We start from the raw sequence: 14,746 nt of genomic DNA, 5'->3' as shown, positions 1-14,746 counted from the left end.
TCTCTTTTTTCCCTCTCTTCAGGTTGACAAAAATGCAGAATTAGTGGCTCGGTGGTACTACTGCGCTCTGAGTCAAGAAAAATTAAGCAGACCAATTGTAGCCTGTGAACTTGGCAGGTATGGGTTTTTTTCTTTAGATTTCTTGATCTTAAAAGTAAGTTCTGAATAAATGTGGGTTACAAAAGTTGCAGAATACTGATGATAAATTGTATGTTGTAGGCTATATAACAAAGAGGCCGTCATTGAGTTTTTACTTGATAAATCATCTGATAAAGTTGTGGAAGCTGCATCACACATCAGGAGCATTAAGGTAAAACCAGTGTACCTAATATAAATAAATGCCAAAGTTAAGTGTTATGCACAAGGCAAGATAGTAACATATCTTAATTCTGTTATCTTCTCATACCTTTTCCATTTCAAACTGCAAACTATGTAACACAGATATTTGTAAATCCTGATAGGTCCTCAAATGAATCCAAAATTTCATTATCAGGCTGATGTGGTGCTTTAATGTATTAAGTTATAATATTGGAGATATAGCTGTGATAACTAAGGACTATATATTTTGTGATAGCAGTGTCCATTCTTTTGTTAGCTGAGGACAATATTTTTAACTTTTTGAGTAGCTAAAATTTGTATCCAGCATAGATAAAGTGTAGCAGCTAGTCTCTTTTCTCTTTGCTCTGGAACAGTGTTTCTCAACCTTTTTTGCCCCTCAGCACACTTACCTAAATAAAAAATTACCATGGCACACCGGATGTAGGGGTGGGCGTCAAGCCAGCTGGACACTGACCGGGGAGGAGGGGTGGCGTGCGGTCAGCCAGATGGCATTTTGGGCCAGAGCCATGCTCCCTGCCTGGCTCGAACCATGCTCGCTGTCTGTCTGTGTCTGCAGGAGCAGCAGGCAAGGGGTGTGGTTCCAGCCCCAAATGCTGTGGCAGACCTGGACATGCCTGATGGCACACCAATTGGGAAATGCTGCTCTGGAAGATGTAGCCTCTGTGGACTGATATTTTAAGCATTGCCTGCTCTACCATGATCTACTTAAGCATCTGAACTGTCTAATGTAGAGCAGTACGTGCTGGGATAATATGCCTCCTGAAGCTGAGGTCCTGTATTAAAAATGAGCGCTGCCCATATTACACCAAAGAACTGAAATATCTGCCTTTAGATATTACTTCTCTGTGTGAAAATCTAATACTGTATACATTAACTTGAGAGAACTACTTCCAGTTCCATTCTGGGAGAATGGAATATTTCTCTTATTTTTCAAATGAGTTAGTTATGCTTGGCAAATGGGGAGCTGCTCTAGGACCTGTTTTTCTTTTTTAGACAGATTATTTGCATAACTTCCAAAGTTGTGGAAAGCTCTAGTATAATAAGGCATACAGGAAGAATCTCTTCAGAAACGTTAGCTTTTCAGTTTGCCTTAGTGTGTATTATAAAACATCTTAAAACTTATGTTTTTTTGTATTTCAGAATGTCACAGAGCTGAATCTTACTGATAATCCTGCCTGGAATGGTGATAAAGGGAATACAAAAGGGGATAAGTATAATGACATCCAGTGTGCATGCTTTATTTGCCCTGTGGTGGGCTTGGAAATGAATGGCAAGCACAGGTTAGTATTTACCTTTTAAAAATAAGACCCCCCAGAGTTTGCTAAATTGAATAGTAGCAAATGTAGAGCTATAAAAATGAATATTACAGAAACCAAGGTGCTCCCACAGCCCTTTTGGCAAAGATTTTTGTTGCTGCTGGAAGAAGGGGTACCTCTTCTTTTATGGTTCCTCTGCCCTTCAGGTTGAGGCCTGGAACACAGAAGTTGACTGGTAGCATCTTAGGGATATGTCCTTTAGCTTGTGGGGGTGGGGAAGAGCAGTGTTAAATATTCCTGTCCTGCCCCTTGACACTGTTTTGTATTTTAAAAGAAGCATCCACTTCTTTTCACTTTAGGATCAGAGCAGGTCTGGGTTCTAAGATGTTTCAGCACTGCACTGGTTGCCGTGTTTTCTTTGTGACTGTGAAGGAATGTTTCCCTTGCTGTTAAATGCTGAACCTGGGTGGTTTTTAGCCTTTCCAGTGGTGGCTAAGTGAGTAGGTGGCAGTGTCAAGGTTCAGATCATCACAGTTTAGCAGATATTGAGTATCCAAGGTGGGTACTCGCTCCCTAGAAAGTTTGATTCACAGATACACGTGGACTTCAAAAAAGCCCCTAACAAAGTTGGCAATCAAGATGAGGAGTATGGAGACAACTCTGTGTCATCACGGTACCCTTCTAAACCTTGTATGGTGGGAGGTCTGGAATCCAGTTGAAAAGAGGAGGCTGAAACCCTTCTTCAAAAGGCTGGAAAAATCAAGGAAACATGACTTGCACTGTACAGTTCATAGCCAGATAATTAAATCATGCCTGTGTGTCTTGTGAGTCCCTCTTCATGGCCAAAGCAATAAAGTTTTGGGAGAGACAATCCTCATCTGTAAATCATAGCTGCGGTATAGGGCTCCAGTCAGAGTTCGCTGCAAAAGGCTTCTACCCAGGCACTAAAAAGTGCCTGCTACTTTAAGGGCTGAAGCAGCTGGGCCAGGGAGCTCTGCAAGCTAAGCAGAGCTCCACAGCTGCAGGTTGCCTGAGCAACAGCCTAATGAGGTAATTGGCTAGCACCTGCAGGCAGTCAGATGCCCAGAAGGAGGCAGGGCCGTGGGGCATATAAGCCCAGGGCAGGAGCTAGCAGGGCCCTCTCTGTGACAACTGCCAGGGGAAGGAGCTCCTGCACGAGGGAGCTGCCTGAGACCTGGTGCCACCTGTTTGACTGCTCAAGTGCAGTAAAACTCCAGGTGGCCTAGGTACCCAGGCTAAGGGGCATGCTGTCTCAAGGGTGGAAGTTTGCCCCCTTTAAGGGGCAGAGTGCTGTTGTCATTTTAGGTGTTTAAGTTATAGCCCAGGGGCTTATGCTTATGGTGGTATTTGCACCAGTGGTTTTGCAGATGAGGTTATAGGGGAGGTGGAGGCCTCAAGAGAGCCCTAGTGCCAGAGTGGTGCAGCTACAAGGGCTCAGAGAGCCCTAGCACCAGAGGGGCAGAGAAGTGACAGATAGTAGCATATCTGTGACACTTGGGATGCCCTTGGTATTAGGGCAAAGAAAGGGAAGCATCCCACTTAAAAACAACTTATTAGTTATATCAGAGGTGTTTTGGGCAAAACAGGTGGGTGGACTGATGTAGTGATCCGTCTCAGAACTGCCCCTGTCACAAGGCTTAACTCTGACTGTATGTACAGAGGCCCAGGGAGTCCTTATGCTGACAGATATTACCCTGGAAAATATTGTTAATGAATTTGTGAAATGGTACACTGTTCAAAAGTGACGGAAGTATAATCTCATGCATTTCACAGACAGAGAACTTTTAATGATGGTATTACTCATGTAGTAGTTAACAGTATTTGCACTTATGTACTTCAATATTGATAACATTATTGTGGATTATATGAAAAGTAACACTTATTAACTGGCTTAACATAATAGTGTTTCTGTATAAAATATATAGAAGATTAAATTATTGTAGGAAGTGTACATTTAGCAAATCTCCCACAAGACTTTCTATTTGACTTTTCTTTTTAATCCTCCAGTGAGCTTCAGAATTAAAGTTTGTGCATTCCAGTGAATAGTTACTGTAAGAAGAGTCCTGAAAGGGAGGCTGATCAATAGAATGAGAACTCAAGCTTTTGTAGTGGGATCAGTACTTCATAATTTCCAGTTTCCCTAGGTACACTGAAATTTCAGAGGATACATAGCAACCTGGAGTCCCACAATAGTTCAGTGCTTTCTGGGAGATTGTAATAAACCTGCTAAAACCCAGTGGGATAGTATAAAAATAAACGATCGCACGCCAGTCAAAAAAACCGAAAAAAATTAAATTTGCAATGCGACTCAGCCTGCATCATTTTTACTTCTTGCTCAGCTGTTGCAAAGGCTTTCAGCATCATTTATACCAGTTAGCAAAGTCCACCTTGTACTTCTCCTGATTAGCCACAAGTGGGCTTGCAAGCAGTTAACGGTACAGTGCTCCTTACCACTGTAGTGTTCCTGTGACGTTGCTTGTGTTCAGACAGATAACTTCTCTTACTTGTAAGCTGAGTTTCTTAGAATGGCAGTGTCAGTTACTTTAATTTTTATCTTTTTGAAAGGTTTTGTTTCTTGAGGAATTGTGGGTGCGTGTTCTCTGAACGTGCTCTTAAAGAAGTCAAAGCAGATGTTTGCCACAAGGTAAGTTTTGTTGTTTTAAAAATAAGAGGTAGGGGAATGTGGCTGTAATGCAGTGCTTGACTATAACTGTATGTGCTTTCTTCAGCACCAGATGGCACTTGCCCCTGGAAACCCATTCATTCCACTTCTCTGCTGGCCAAAAATAACTGAATGCCAGTTTAATAACCCCATATCACTTCCTTTGGGGTTTTCCTGGGAAATGTTCTTATTCTAAGGCTGTAGCTATTTTCTACAGTAAAGTACTTTATTTGTTTTATTTGTTCTGGGTGCTTTAGTCTTTTTTTCGTTAAACTGAAATTGAAAAGTTTTGCTTTGCTGAAGACTCACCTTTTACATTGAGCTATCTTCCCATGGGGTAAGCAAAATCAGACCTCTTCCAAAGTATAACGTAAGAGGAAATAGTGGTGTTGTGGACCTTGTGGATTAGCCTTTGAGGGTGCATAGGCCTGATATTTAATAACACGATCTGAGCAACTGGTGACGTGACAGTTTTAATGCCTGAACTAGTTCCACTTACAGCAGAGGACTGATGTGGAAGGAAGTGGCTTACTTATTTTATTTTAAATGTATGTTTAAAAAGGGTAAAAGGACAAAACACACTGAGCAAGTGATAGGGTCACAATATCAAGGTCAGGAATTTTAGGAGCTGGAGACACTGTTTTTTAAGACTTGTACATTTTAAGATTTTGCTTTGCGGTTATTTTATTTATTTGGTTTTTGGTTTTGTTTTTTAAGGCTTAGATATTTGTCTGGTTAATGAGAATGTCAAGGGTTAGGTTATGGAATTTAAAACACACAAATGCATGTGTCTCTAAGGTTAAGGAGAGACATCCCACACCAGCAGGTTATGGAAAAATTGTCCATTATCAACTATCCTTTGCTATTCTCTGGTGCACATGATAAAACTGATTAAAATTTACAGATTTTTAAATAATTGTGCTGGTGTGGCCCTATTTTGGGACAGCGTTACTGTTTTTTTAAAGCAGTGCTAGATTTATTGCTGAATATACTGACTCGGGTTTATTTAATAGAGCTGACTGGCACCTGAGGAAACTTGCTGTGAAATTGCCTGGAATAGTTTGTCTAATGAGATTCACTCCTGTTCATTTAGCTGAGATCAGTGATTCAGATGGTTTGTCTGTCCATGTCTCAGCATCATTAAAAATCTACTTAATATTTGATTGCTGTAATTGTAAACTCCATAGGTTGTTAACCAATGATACTGGTAGATATTTGATACAGTGTATTGTGCCTAATAAGCTGTTGAAGTGTCTGGTCATTACATTCCTGTTAGCTTTGTTGCCTCTTTCTTTCAGTTAAAGTTTTATGATAATAAAAATGACTAAAGACAATAGTGTGGGAGGAAAGCTGGATTCTTTTTTTTAAAGCTTATGACATATCTAATAGTTGTGGCAGCAGGACCTCTGTCTGACCTGCCCTTTTCCTGCTCGGATGGAAATGGGCTTAAAAGGTAGATTTCCCTTCCCCATAACTGGAAAAAAATGTTTTACTTATTTAAAAAACAACTATCTAGTAGGGTGTGTGAAATGGGCTGTATTTGATTCGGATTCGGCCTGAATCAGGGACAGTGATTCAATTTGTTGATTTGGATCACTGTCCCGATTTGATTTGGCTGAATCTGAAGATTCGATGCTGATTCAGAGAATCGGCAACTTGGCCCTAGACACAGCTTTAAATGTTTTTTCTACATACCTCAAGGTACCAGCGCGGCTCATGAACACTGCAGTGCTGGGGCAGATGGAGTGTCTGTCCCACAGGAGCTTGGAGGCCCCCCTACCGTGTGCTCGGCAGCAGACCCAGAAATGGACCAGAACTACTTCCAGTCCACTTCTGGGTCCACTGCTGAGTATGTGGGGGATTTCCCCCTCCCCCCGCACCCTCCCAGCTCGGCGGTCAGCTGTGGGGGACCCTGAGTGCCCCCCGACCCAGGAGGCACCAGTCACCGAGCTGGGGTGCAGGGGGAGGGTCCCCTGGGTGGTCCACAGCGGACCCAGAAGTGGACCGGAAGTGCTTCTGGTGCAGTTCTGGGTCTGCTGCCAAGTCCACTGGGGACGCTCCATGCGCCCCACCGTCTCAGCCTTGATGAGCCACCTGGTACCTTGAGGTATGTAAAAAGAAAACATTTAAAGCTGTGTCTGTCAGAATCATCGAATCCCTCCAAATCTCTCTGAATTGATTCGGAGGGTTCCGATTCGATTCGGAGAGACTTAAAGGGTCTCCTGATTTGATTCAGATTCAGCTGCTGAATTGAATTGGTGACCGAAGCATCGCACAACCCTACTGTCTAGGCCTCTACCCTCCCACCCTGCACCTATGTCTCTTTCTTCCTTCATTAATGCTACATGGTTTCTGAATCCAAGATCCTGTTAATTTTTCCCTTCTCTCTAGTTTAAGGTGTTTTGTTTTGTTTTTTACCCCACATCTTTCTTTCCAGTGGCATCTTGCGTATCCTTCCACTCTTTAATGCTCCTTTTCTTCTGCTCCCTTACCATGGTTTGTTTCAGGACATTTTAACTGTAAGAAACCCTATTTTTTTTACTTCATTCAATGCTGCCTTCTATGTTTTCCTCTTTTCTTTATTTTATTATATGTATCACTCCTCCTGAATTCCGTTTTTGGGGCTGGGTTTTTGTTCATGTTTTATACGAAGCAGTTCTACGAGCACTTGAGTACATGCAGCTTTGATTCCTTTTTGTAATCCTTAAATAAGCAAGCTGTGATCTAAGTGATTTTTTTCACAGCTGATATAGAACTTTGCAATAAGAAATCTTAGACTTGTGTTACCACAGTGAATTTCAAGCTGTGGTCTACAGACTTGGCATGTTTTCTGGTTTTCTTGTTTTGGTTGCTAATAGCAGTAAAAAAATCTAAACACCTGTTGTTTTGACTTTTGCTCATGTCAAGTGCATGTTCAGAACTCCTAATTTTTGGGTTGAGGGTGGGAAGAAAGTAGTAGACCAGTTACTGTATTGAGGCATGGTCTGTGTAGAACCTGGATTATTAAAACATACATTTCAGCTTTTTCACCATAAGATATGCAGCTGTGTTAAGTCTCGGAAGTAATTTATGAGCCTTTTTGTTAAGTCACTTTGCATCAGATAAGTTTTCTTATTTTTTTAAAGGACAGATAGTCTTGAATGATCATCTCATCTTAGAGAAATAAGGCAGCCTTTCTGTCTTAAAGCTACATTGTCTAGTACATGAGTCTGAGGATGAAAGGGAAACACTATGCTTATTGCATGCTATTGTGTGTACTGGTTTAATGTTTTAAAGGAACAGATGACTATCTTGTGTTTGTGTCCAAACATAGTTAAACATCCATGTAAATTCACAACAAAATTCAAGCTCCAGAGAGCAGCTTTTCTTAAGAGTATTCTAGAAACAGGGAAACAAGTTTGCTAACTCCTCCCTTCCCCCCCACTGATTTGTTCTTATGTGTGTTGAGACATTTATTTTCTTTTAGGGTGGTCCATTGATAGGTAGGGACCTACTGATATCTCCATTGTGCTATTTTTTGTGGGAAACTGATGGGGGGGAGAGGGTGGCAGGCTCTGTGAAAAACTTCTGGTGGGCTTGCTGAAAAAAACCCAAGCTGTTCGAAGAGGAAACAGTGAGAATCCCTGAGAACCGGAAGCATTGGGGGAAGGGTGAGGAGGAAGAGGGCAAATCGGAGGCTCAGCCCCTGACATAGGCTCAGTCCAGGAGCCAGTCTTGGGCCAGCCAGGGAAGCAGGATGGTTTTTATGTGGCTTTTAAAGCTCCCACAGGCATGCTGCTACGTGCATGCTGCCACCTGAGGAGGAGCACACATGAACACTAAGAAATCCTCAAAGACATCCAAATACTTGTCAGCACTGGACTGTGTAAGACAGTATCCTGCAGGGACCATGCATGCAGAGGGAGGCAGACTCTTCTGTACCGCCCCCAATGTAACCCTTTAGTTGTCTCTTCATTGTGTCCTGATTGATTCCCAGTTTCATCCCCTTCTCTGTGCTCTTTCTCCCCGCACTTGTTTCCTTTCCTTCCCTCCCTCCTTCCATGATTATCTTCTCCTGTTCTGTAATTACATTCCTAAGGAATTTTTGAAGATTTTGAATTGTAATTACGCATCCAAAGAATGGTAATGTAGACCACAGCTGTCCTCTGGTGCAGTAGAGCTAGAATTTCTTAGCAGGAGAGACCAGAACTTTCTCAGTACTGCCCTAGGCTTCACAATAAACTTCCAGGACCTAGAAAACACCACAGACTTTGCACCTTTTTGGACCTGCTGGAAACTTAAATTCTTTCACCCTGCCCTTGCTTAAGGGCACGAGTTAGGTGCTTATATGGTGCTTTTAATGTATATTAAAAAACCCACACACTGGCTTCCCCTAAGGAAAACCTCCTGAAACAAGGCACTCTGCTCTGCACAGATGACCTTTTGTAATCGCATAACTTTGACACGTGACATTGTTAATCATCTGCGGTACTGGGAGGCACTCAGATATTCCAGTGATGAGCTCTGTATAAGAACCTACACAAAGAAGAGCTGCTGCCCACACTTTACTACTATGTTCAGCGTTGTTATGACTGCAGTGGCTTATAGGAATTCTTAACAACTTCTCTCTTGGTTCAGCTTGAACAGATTCACTGCTAGCTTAAAATGAATCTGAAAAAAAACTGATTAAAAACCTGACCCCCCTATCCTGTACTCTTCATCATCTTTGTATAATCGCCATGTTTTAATTTAAAAAAATGTTCATTATCAGGACAGTAATTTTTTTTAACAAAAAAAAATAGTGATATGAACCAGTACCCCTTGTTTCATGAGATTCCCTTGATGTTTGTGCTTGTATCAAAATTATCCAAGTGTGTGATTACATTTAATTGCCCTAACTGAACATTGGTGCAGTTGCCTTAATTTTATGGAGAGGGACAGTGCAAGAACTCCAAACAAAATTATATAATTTATAAAGCTGAGGAAGCAAAGATTCAGAGTCTAGTTAGCATTTATTGTGTTTTTACTAAGGATTGAATTAACTGAAGTTTAGTTATGACTTTGTACACTACATTTCATAAATCATTCTTGGCTCTGAACTTTCAGAAAACAACATTGCCTAGTATTTTGATTTGCAAGAAAGTGTACTGGGTTAATTGGTACACTGGCAACATTGCTTTATTGGGAAAAAAAAAAACTGTAAACCCTGCTCTGTACATTGATCTGTACTTCCTTTGATAATTAGATACACTGTGCAGCATTTTCAGCTTTAATTTGGCTGTTTAGAAATATTTCAGTAAAGTTCTCATGAATTTTATTAACTACAGGAAGGGAACAAAGGTTTTCTAAATAGTCATAAGGGAGCTGGTTTCTATGCCTTCCGGTAGTTAACAATTTGTTTATATTGCAAGCAATAATTAACTGTATTCCCCCAGTGCAGTATTTCTTCATGCAATAGTGAGAAACTGAAATGCATGCAAGCTTATGAAGCAAAAAAGACTACTGTTTTCTTGATGGAGTATACTCTATGATGGGTAGCTAATAATTAATAGTATTCCTTTCTGAACAGGCTGGCTGTTAGAACACAAAACTTTCCACAGTATTTCACTCTGTTTTTTGCAGATTGTCACAAGCACTTTGGTGAGGCCACATATGATATAGTACTAGCAGTTTGTTCTGCTAGCTGCTATGCTAAGTATGTTAAAACATATTCTGTTTTCTTAAACCTAAGAATTTGCATGGATGTTTTTGAGGAGGGACTTGTGATGCTAGTGTTACCAGCTTGAATATGGGTCCTCTGATTACACCTGTTGCAGTGTTAGAGGGGGTGTATGCCCAAAAGAAATGCAAGGGTAATAAAGCATAGGCCATAGATCCTGCATTTGTCAGTTTTCCTATTTTGTGCATCTAGTCTTTCTTCCTTATTTAGTCGGGAAGCAATGTGGTAGGTAAGACTTGTTTTAAATGGGGATTATGGTAAAAGATCTTAAACTGTAGCCAGACCTCATGTACTCTGTTGTGCTGAGTACTTGATAGTTTCATTCACCTGCTTGTAGCCTAAGATCTGAGGAACAGTCAATCCATTTCTAGGCCAGAATTTCCCATGTGCTATTTTAATGCAGTTGAGTGCTGACCTGCACAAAGTTGTAAGTACCTTGATGTAATCTGGGAGCTGCTAGCTGACTTTACTCTTGGGTATACTCTGAGCGGTGTAGGTAGATTGATCCACAGAGCGCACATGTTGAAGTTGTGTAGCCATTCTGTTCCCTACTAATCTGAAATCCATGATTGTTCATTCAGGTTAAATTGTTGTGTGCCTTTTTAAGTGTGAGCCTAGGGACCAACCTGTAGATGTTGCTAACTTATAAACATCAAGTGCTTCCCAACAATGTCTCTAGTGATAAAATTCATAACATTCATTATAAGAGAAAACATTCACATAGAGCAGTGGTGTTCAATCTTATTTTCATTTGTGGACCCTTAAATATTGAATGGAGGTGCTAACCCATTTGAATAAGTGATTGATTATGATCAATCATTTGAATTGATCATAGTCATCTTTTGCAGACTCTTTAGACATAGTTTGCAGACCCCCAGAGGGCTGCAGGCCACAGGCTGAAAACCAGTAACATGGAGAATATGACTGATCAGTAGCTCCAAACCTGCTATCCATGTTTGTTATGTTACATTTCACATAACCCCTAGGAACATTCACAGAGCTGATCGTGTCTTGCTAGATCCTCAGATGTGCTTAAAAGGAAGAGATAACCCCCACTCACCCACCTGGCTTTCTGTTCTGTCTTTTCATTCCTCAGCCTTCTCCAAGTAAAAGCAACTACCTGTTACAAAATGAAGAAACTATGATCCAACCCCAGAATTGCTGTATCCTGCCAAAATCCCAAATATACTCCTGAAAAATACTGTGCCAATCCAAAGATAAAGGAAAAAAACAGTGAAACATGCCATTGCTCTGAAATACTAATGCTAGACACTGGCACCAAAACACCCTTTCCCAGTTGCTGTGATTCTTGGGTAAATTGCAGTAGGAGCCAGGGTAAAGAAGAAAAGGAACTTTTGTGGTGGAAAAAAACCTGATACAGGAAAGATGCACAGTGTTTCTGTAATCCTGTCCCCCTGCCCCCTCCTGCAAAGAAGGCAAAAGTCCCCATTGTTTTGAAACCCCAGGATTTCTATTAAACTCAAGAATCATGGCGTGTGCATGCCTCTCAAGAACATGGTCCATTACATGACTGAGAATTTTGGAACCAATTATAACAGTTTTATTTTGCTGCTAAGTTGGGCAGAAACTATTGTTGCTCGTTTCTTTCAGTGAAGAAACTATGCTACTTTCTAGCACAAGAGAGGTTTCTGGAAGTGGTTTAGACTTCAGACAGTAGTTGCTTTTAAAACTGCTCTTTGACTTTTCACATCCGCATCTTACTCTTACTTAGCAGTCAAATTGTATGTCCTCTTAGAAAAGTGAAACCTGTGAGAGGGATAGATGAATACATGCGATGCAAGAAGTCAAACACAAGTCTGTAATGTTTAAAAGATTGTTTATTGTCACCTAACCTAAAACCTTTTTGTTTGGCCAAAATATGACTGTCTGGGAAGAATATTTTGGAAAATAGTTAAGAACTTATTTTTGGGGAATTTGTGTTTGTGAAGGAGATTTTGATGGATAAGGCTTTAGGAAGGTCCTTTTTACAGAACCGTAGTCACTGCATGGTCATTTTTTTTTAAATTGGCCCCCAAGTCATTTTTTAAACACACATTCAGTCTTGATCATACAGCGCAATATCTAAATTCTCTTGAAGATTAGATGGCAATGTAAATCACAATGTAAGGCCTCAATTTCTGTCAACATGTCATTTACTTTGGTAGTGTCCAGTGAACCAGTCAGAACATCATCTTGTTAATCAGTGCTAAAGTAAATCCTCTGTCCAGCACAGATAAGAACTTTTTTGACTATTTTTCTTTATTCTTTTGCCAGGATTTTTGACCAAAAACAAAGTGAATCTTCACAAGCTTTCGTGGAGCTATGCTGTTTCGCAGCAGCTGTACTTTTCACTGTTCCTATGTAATGGGGTGGATTACTCTTTCTGAGGGTAGCGAGAAAAATGAGCAACAAATCTTAGAAGAGGAAATGGCTCTGAAAGTATAAACCAGTGGTTCTCAATTTTTGGATGCATAGCTCCTCTCCCTAACTTGTGTGAGTTGAATGGTGTGCAATTTCAAAAACTAATTTACATATTGCAGTGCTTGGCTCCTTGCATTGGAGCTGGGCAGTGGAGGCAGTGATGGAGGATTGGCCAGGTAGGGACAAGCCTGAGCTTATCTCTCCACACCTCTCTTATCTTGCCATACCTAGAGGATGATAATCACTAGTAAAATATCTCTTTTAAGGCTTGAAGCTATTTTAATCTGTTTTTGGAAAATGATTAATACCAGGTTAGGCAAGATTCTTTGGGTAGATGTGATTTCTCTTATTAGACCAACTGAATAAGTGGGGGGAAAAAAAAAAGGTTTTTTTGCAAGCTTCCAGGTGTAGTCACCCTTCTTCAGGCCTAGGAAGTCTCTGCTGTTCTCAGACTCCCAGGAATGAAAGAAGCTGAAAGTGTGACAGGATGTTGGTGAGATGGTAACGTAATACCAAGTTGGCATTGTTCTGTCTAAACTGAGTTTTGCAACTGAGTCTTTAGGGTGTGTGTGTTTTTGTTTTTGTTTTTGTTGCATTTTTTATATAGGAATGGACTCCTGTATTAATTGGACTCCAAACCATTAACTTTTTTGACTTTAACACTGATAGTGCTGACTTTTATTTCCTTTATAGACAGCCACTACAAAGAACAAATGGGCAAGTATAATATGAACATGGTAGCTTGAGCCCCTGAACAATTATGGTTCAACATTCTCTGTGATCCTGAATAGGCTGTAGATGAGGAAGTGGCCGTGAGGGAGTTGTGGTAAGCCAGCCTTGAAGCAAGAGTTCATTTACAGTGTCATTTGCAATGCTATCAGATGATTAAGAGTCTAACTGCTGAATTGAAAAAGGGAGTTTCCATAGGCTGTACAAAAGATCAACTTGTGGGGGGGGAGGGAGCAGAGGAAGATTTGTTGACTCAAAAAGATCATCTCCAATCACCTGGCAGGACTTTAGCCTTCCCTGGGTGGAGGCCAAGAAAGCAACCGTGATGCAGTTGGCTGCATTGTTCAAGCATTCCTTCAGGAGAAAAAACAGCCTGGAGAGGCCACAGGCTGTGAGATGCCTGTATATAGATAATATTCTGGGCCTAGTCATACCACCAAGAGTTATCATATATTCATTGGAAAGCATGTAAGAATGAATATTGGGTGATGTATATGATCCATAATGATTTGGAACCTTCAGGTTTGTGGGGGGTTTTTCATTATTTGTTTTTCCCCAAAACCCTATTCTAGATCCTGGTTTTATCCTTGCAAGGTACAACAGGCTCCCGAAATATATCTTAAGCACCTCCTAAGCAGAGAGAAATTGAAGTATGATAAAAAAAATTAAAAAGTGGGGTCATATATGCCATCTTTTGTATTTCTTTAAAATTTTATTTGAAAAAGTCAGTTTTTGCAGACTTTAATACACAGTTGGCATAGTACCTTCACTACTGGACTTGTGCCTTGTTTAACTTAGAAAAGCAGCTATTGTATATGTGCAACAACTTTTGTTTCCACAGCAACCCGACAAGCAGCATTCATCCCTAGAGTAAGTGCATCTACAGTACATTACACAGCATAGTGTTTCCTTATACAAGGGCACATTGACATTGCAGACTCTGAACTCTGTTTAATGAACAGTTTCAGAAGTCAGTAAACACAGACTGATGCGACTGGTCTAACTATCTTGGATGATCTGCTGGTTACAATAACATGTTTACTAATATTCTGTAAATATATATAACATATACATACACATATATTCTGTTAATGCTCTCTCAGCTCTCATAATAATAAATGGCTTGTTTTAAATTATTGTTGGGGAGAAAAAACAGTTAAAATACTTTTTGTTTTACTTTAACAAAGTTGTGGTAATTCAGAGTAAGGACTGAAACATTTTTCTTAAACTATCCTGTTGCCTCTGCATATTAATTGGGACCTTTATGCTTCTTCCTGCCATTTTTTTTTCTTCCATATAACGTTTTGTACTAAAACTCTTTAAAAGTAGGAGGATCACCTTCAACTATGGGTTTTTAGGTTTGCCAGATTTTAACTTAAACCTTGATGATATTATTTTTTTAACATGAGATATTTCATGTATACAGGAAAGCAAGAGATTGTAATAAAATATTCTTCTGTTTTAATCTGGGCCACATTCTGTGTCCCATTCTTGCATTAAATAGCATCTTATGAATAAAGATGTCAGAAGCATGGTATTCACTTTTAACTAAGGCATCATGAGACCCTGAGAGTCGGTCAAATAACAACTAAATGTGAGGTGTGTTTTTTTTTTTTTTTT

The 14,746-nt window shown here is 40.2% G+C and overlaps 1 protein-coding gene across 1 annotated transcript in view; it reads left to right on the top strand.

Moving 5' to 3' along the window:
• RTFDC1 (replication termination factor 2 domain containing 1) overlaps positions 1 to 14,746 on the top strand; it is a 55,739-nt gene that overhangs the window by 6,883 nt on the left and 34,110 nt on the right. The window contains exons 3-5 of the mRNA XM_019510207.1: positions 220 to 310; positions 1,480 to 1,619; positions 4,182 to 4,260. Coding sequence (XP_019365752.1) covers positions 220 to 310; positions 1,480 to 1,619; positions 4,182 to 4,260 — 310 coding nt within the window. The remainder of the gene's footprint in view (positions 1 to 219; positions 311 to 1,479; positions 1,620 to 4,181; positions 4,261 to 14,746) is intronic.

Source organism: Gavialis gangeticus, unplaced genomic scaffold, assembly GCF_001723915.1.
Source record: "Gavialis gangeticus isolate Ggan-Ray unplaced genomic scaffold, GavGan_comp1, whole genome shotgun sequence".
Taxonomy (NCBI): domain Eukaryota; kingdom Metazoa; phylum Chordata; order Crocodylia; family Gavialidae; genus Gavialis; species Gavialis gangeticus.
Note: the sequence above shows the minus strand (reverse complement) of the source record. Positions and strands in the feature narration are given on the sequence as shown.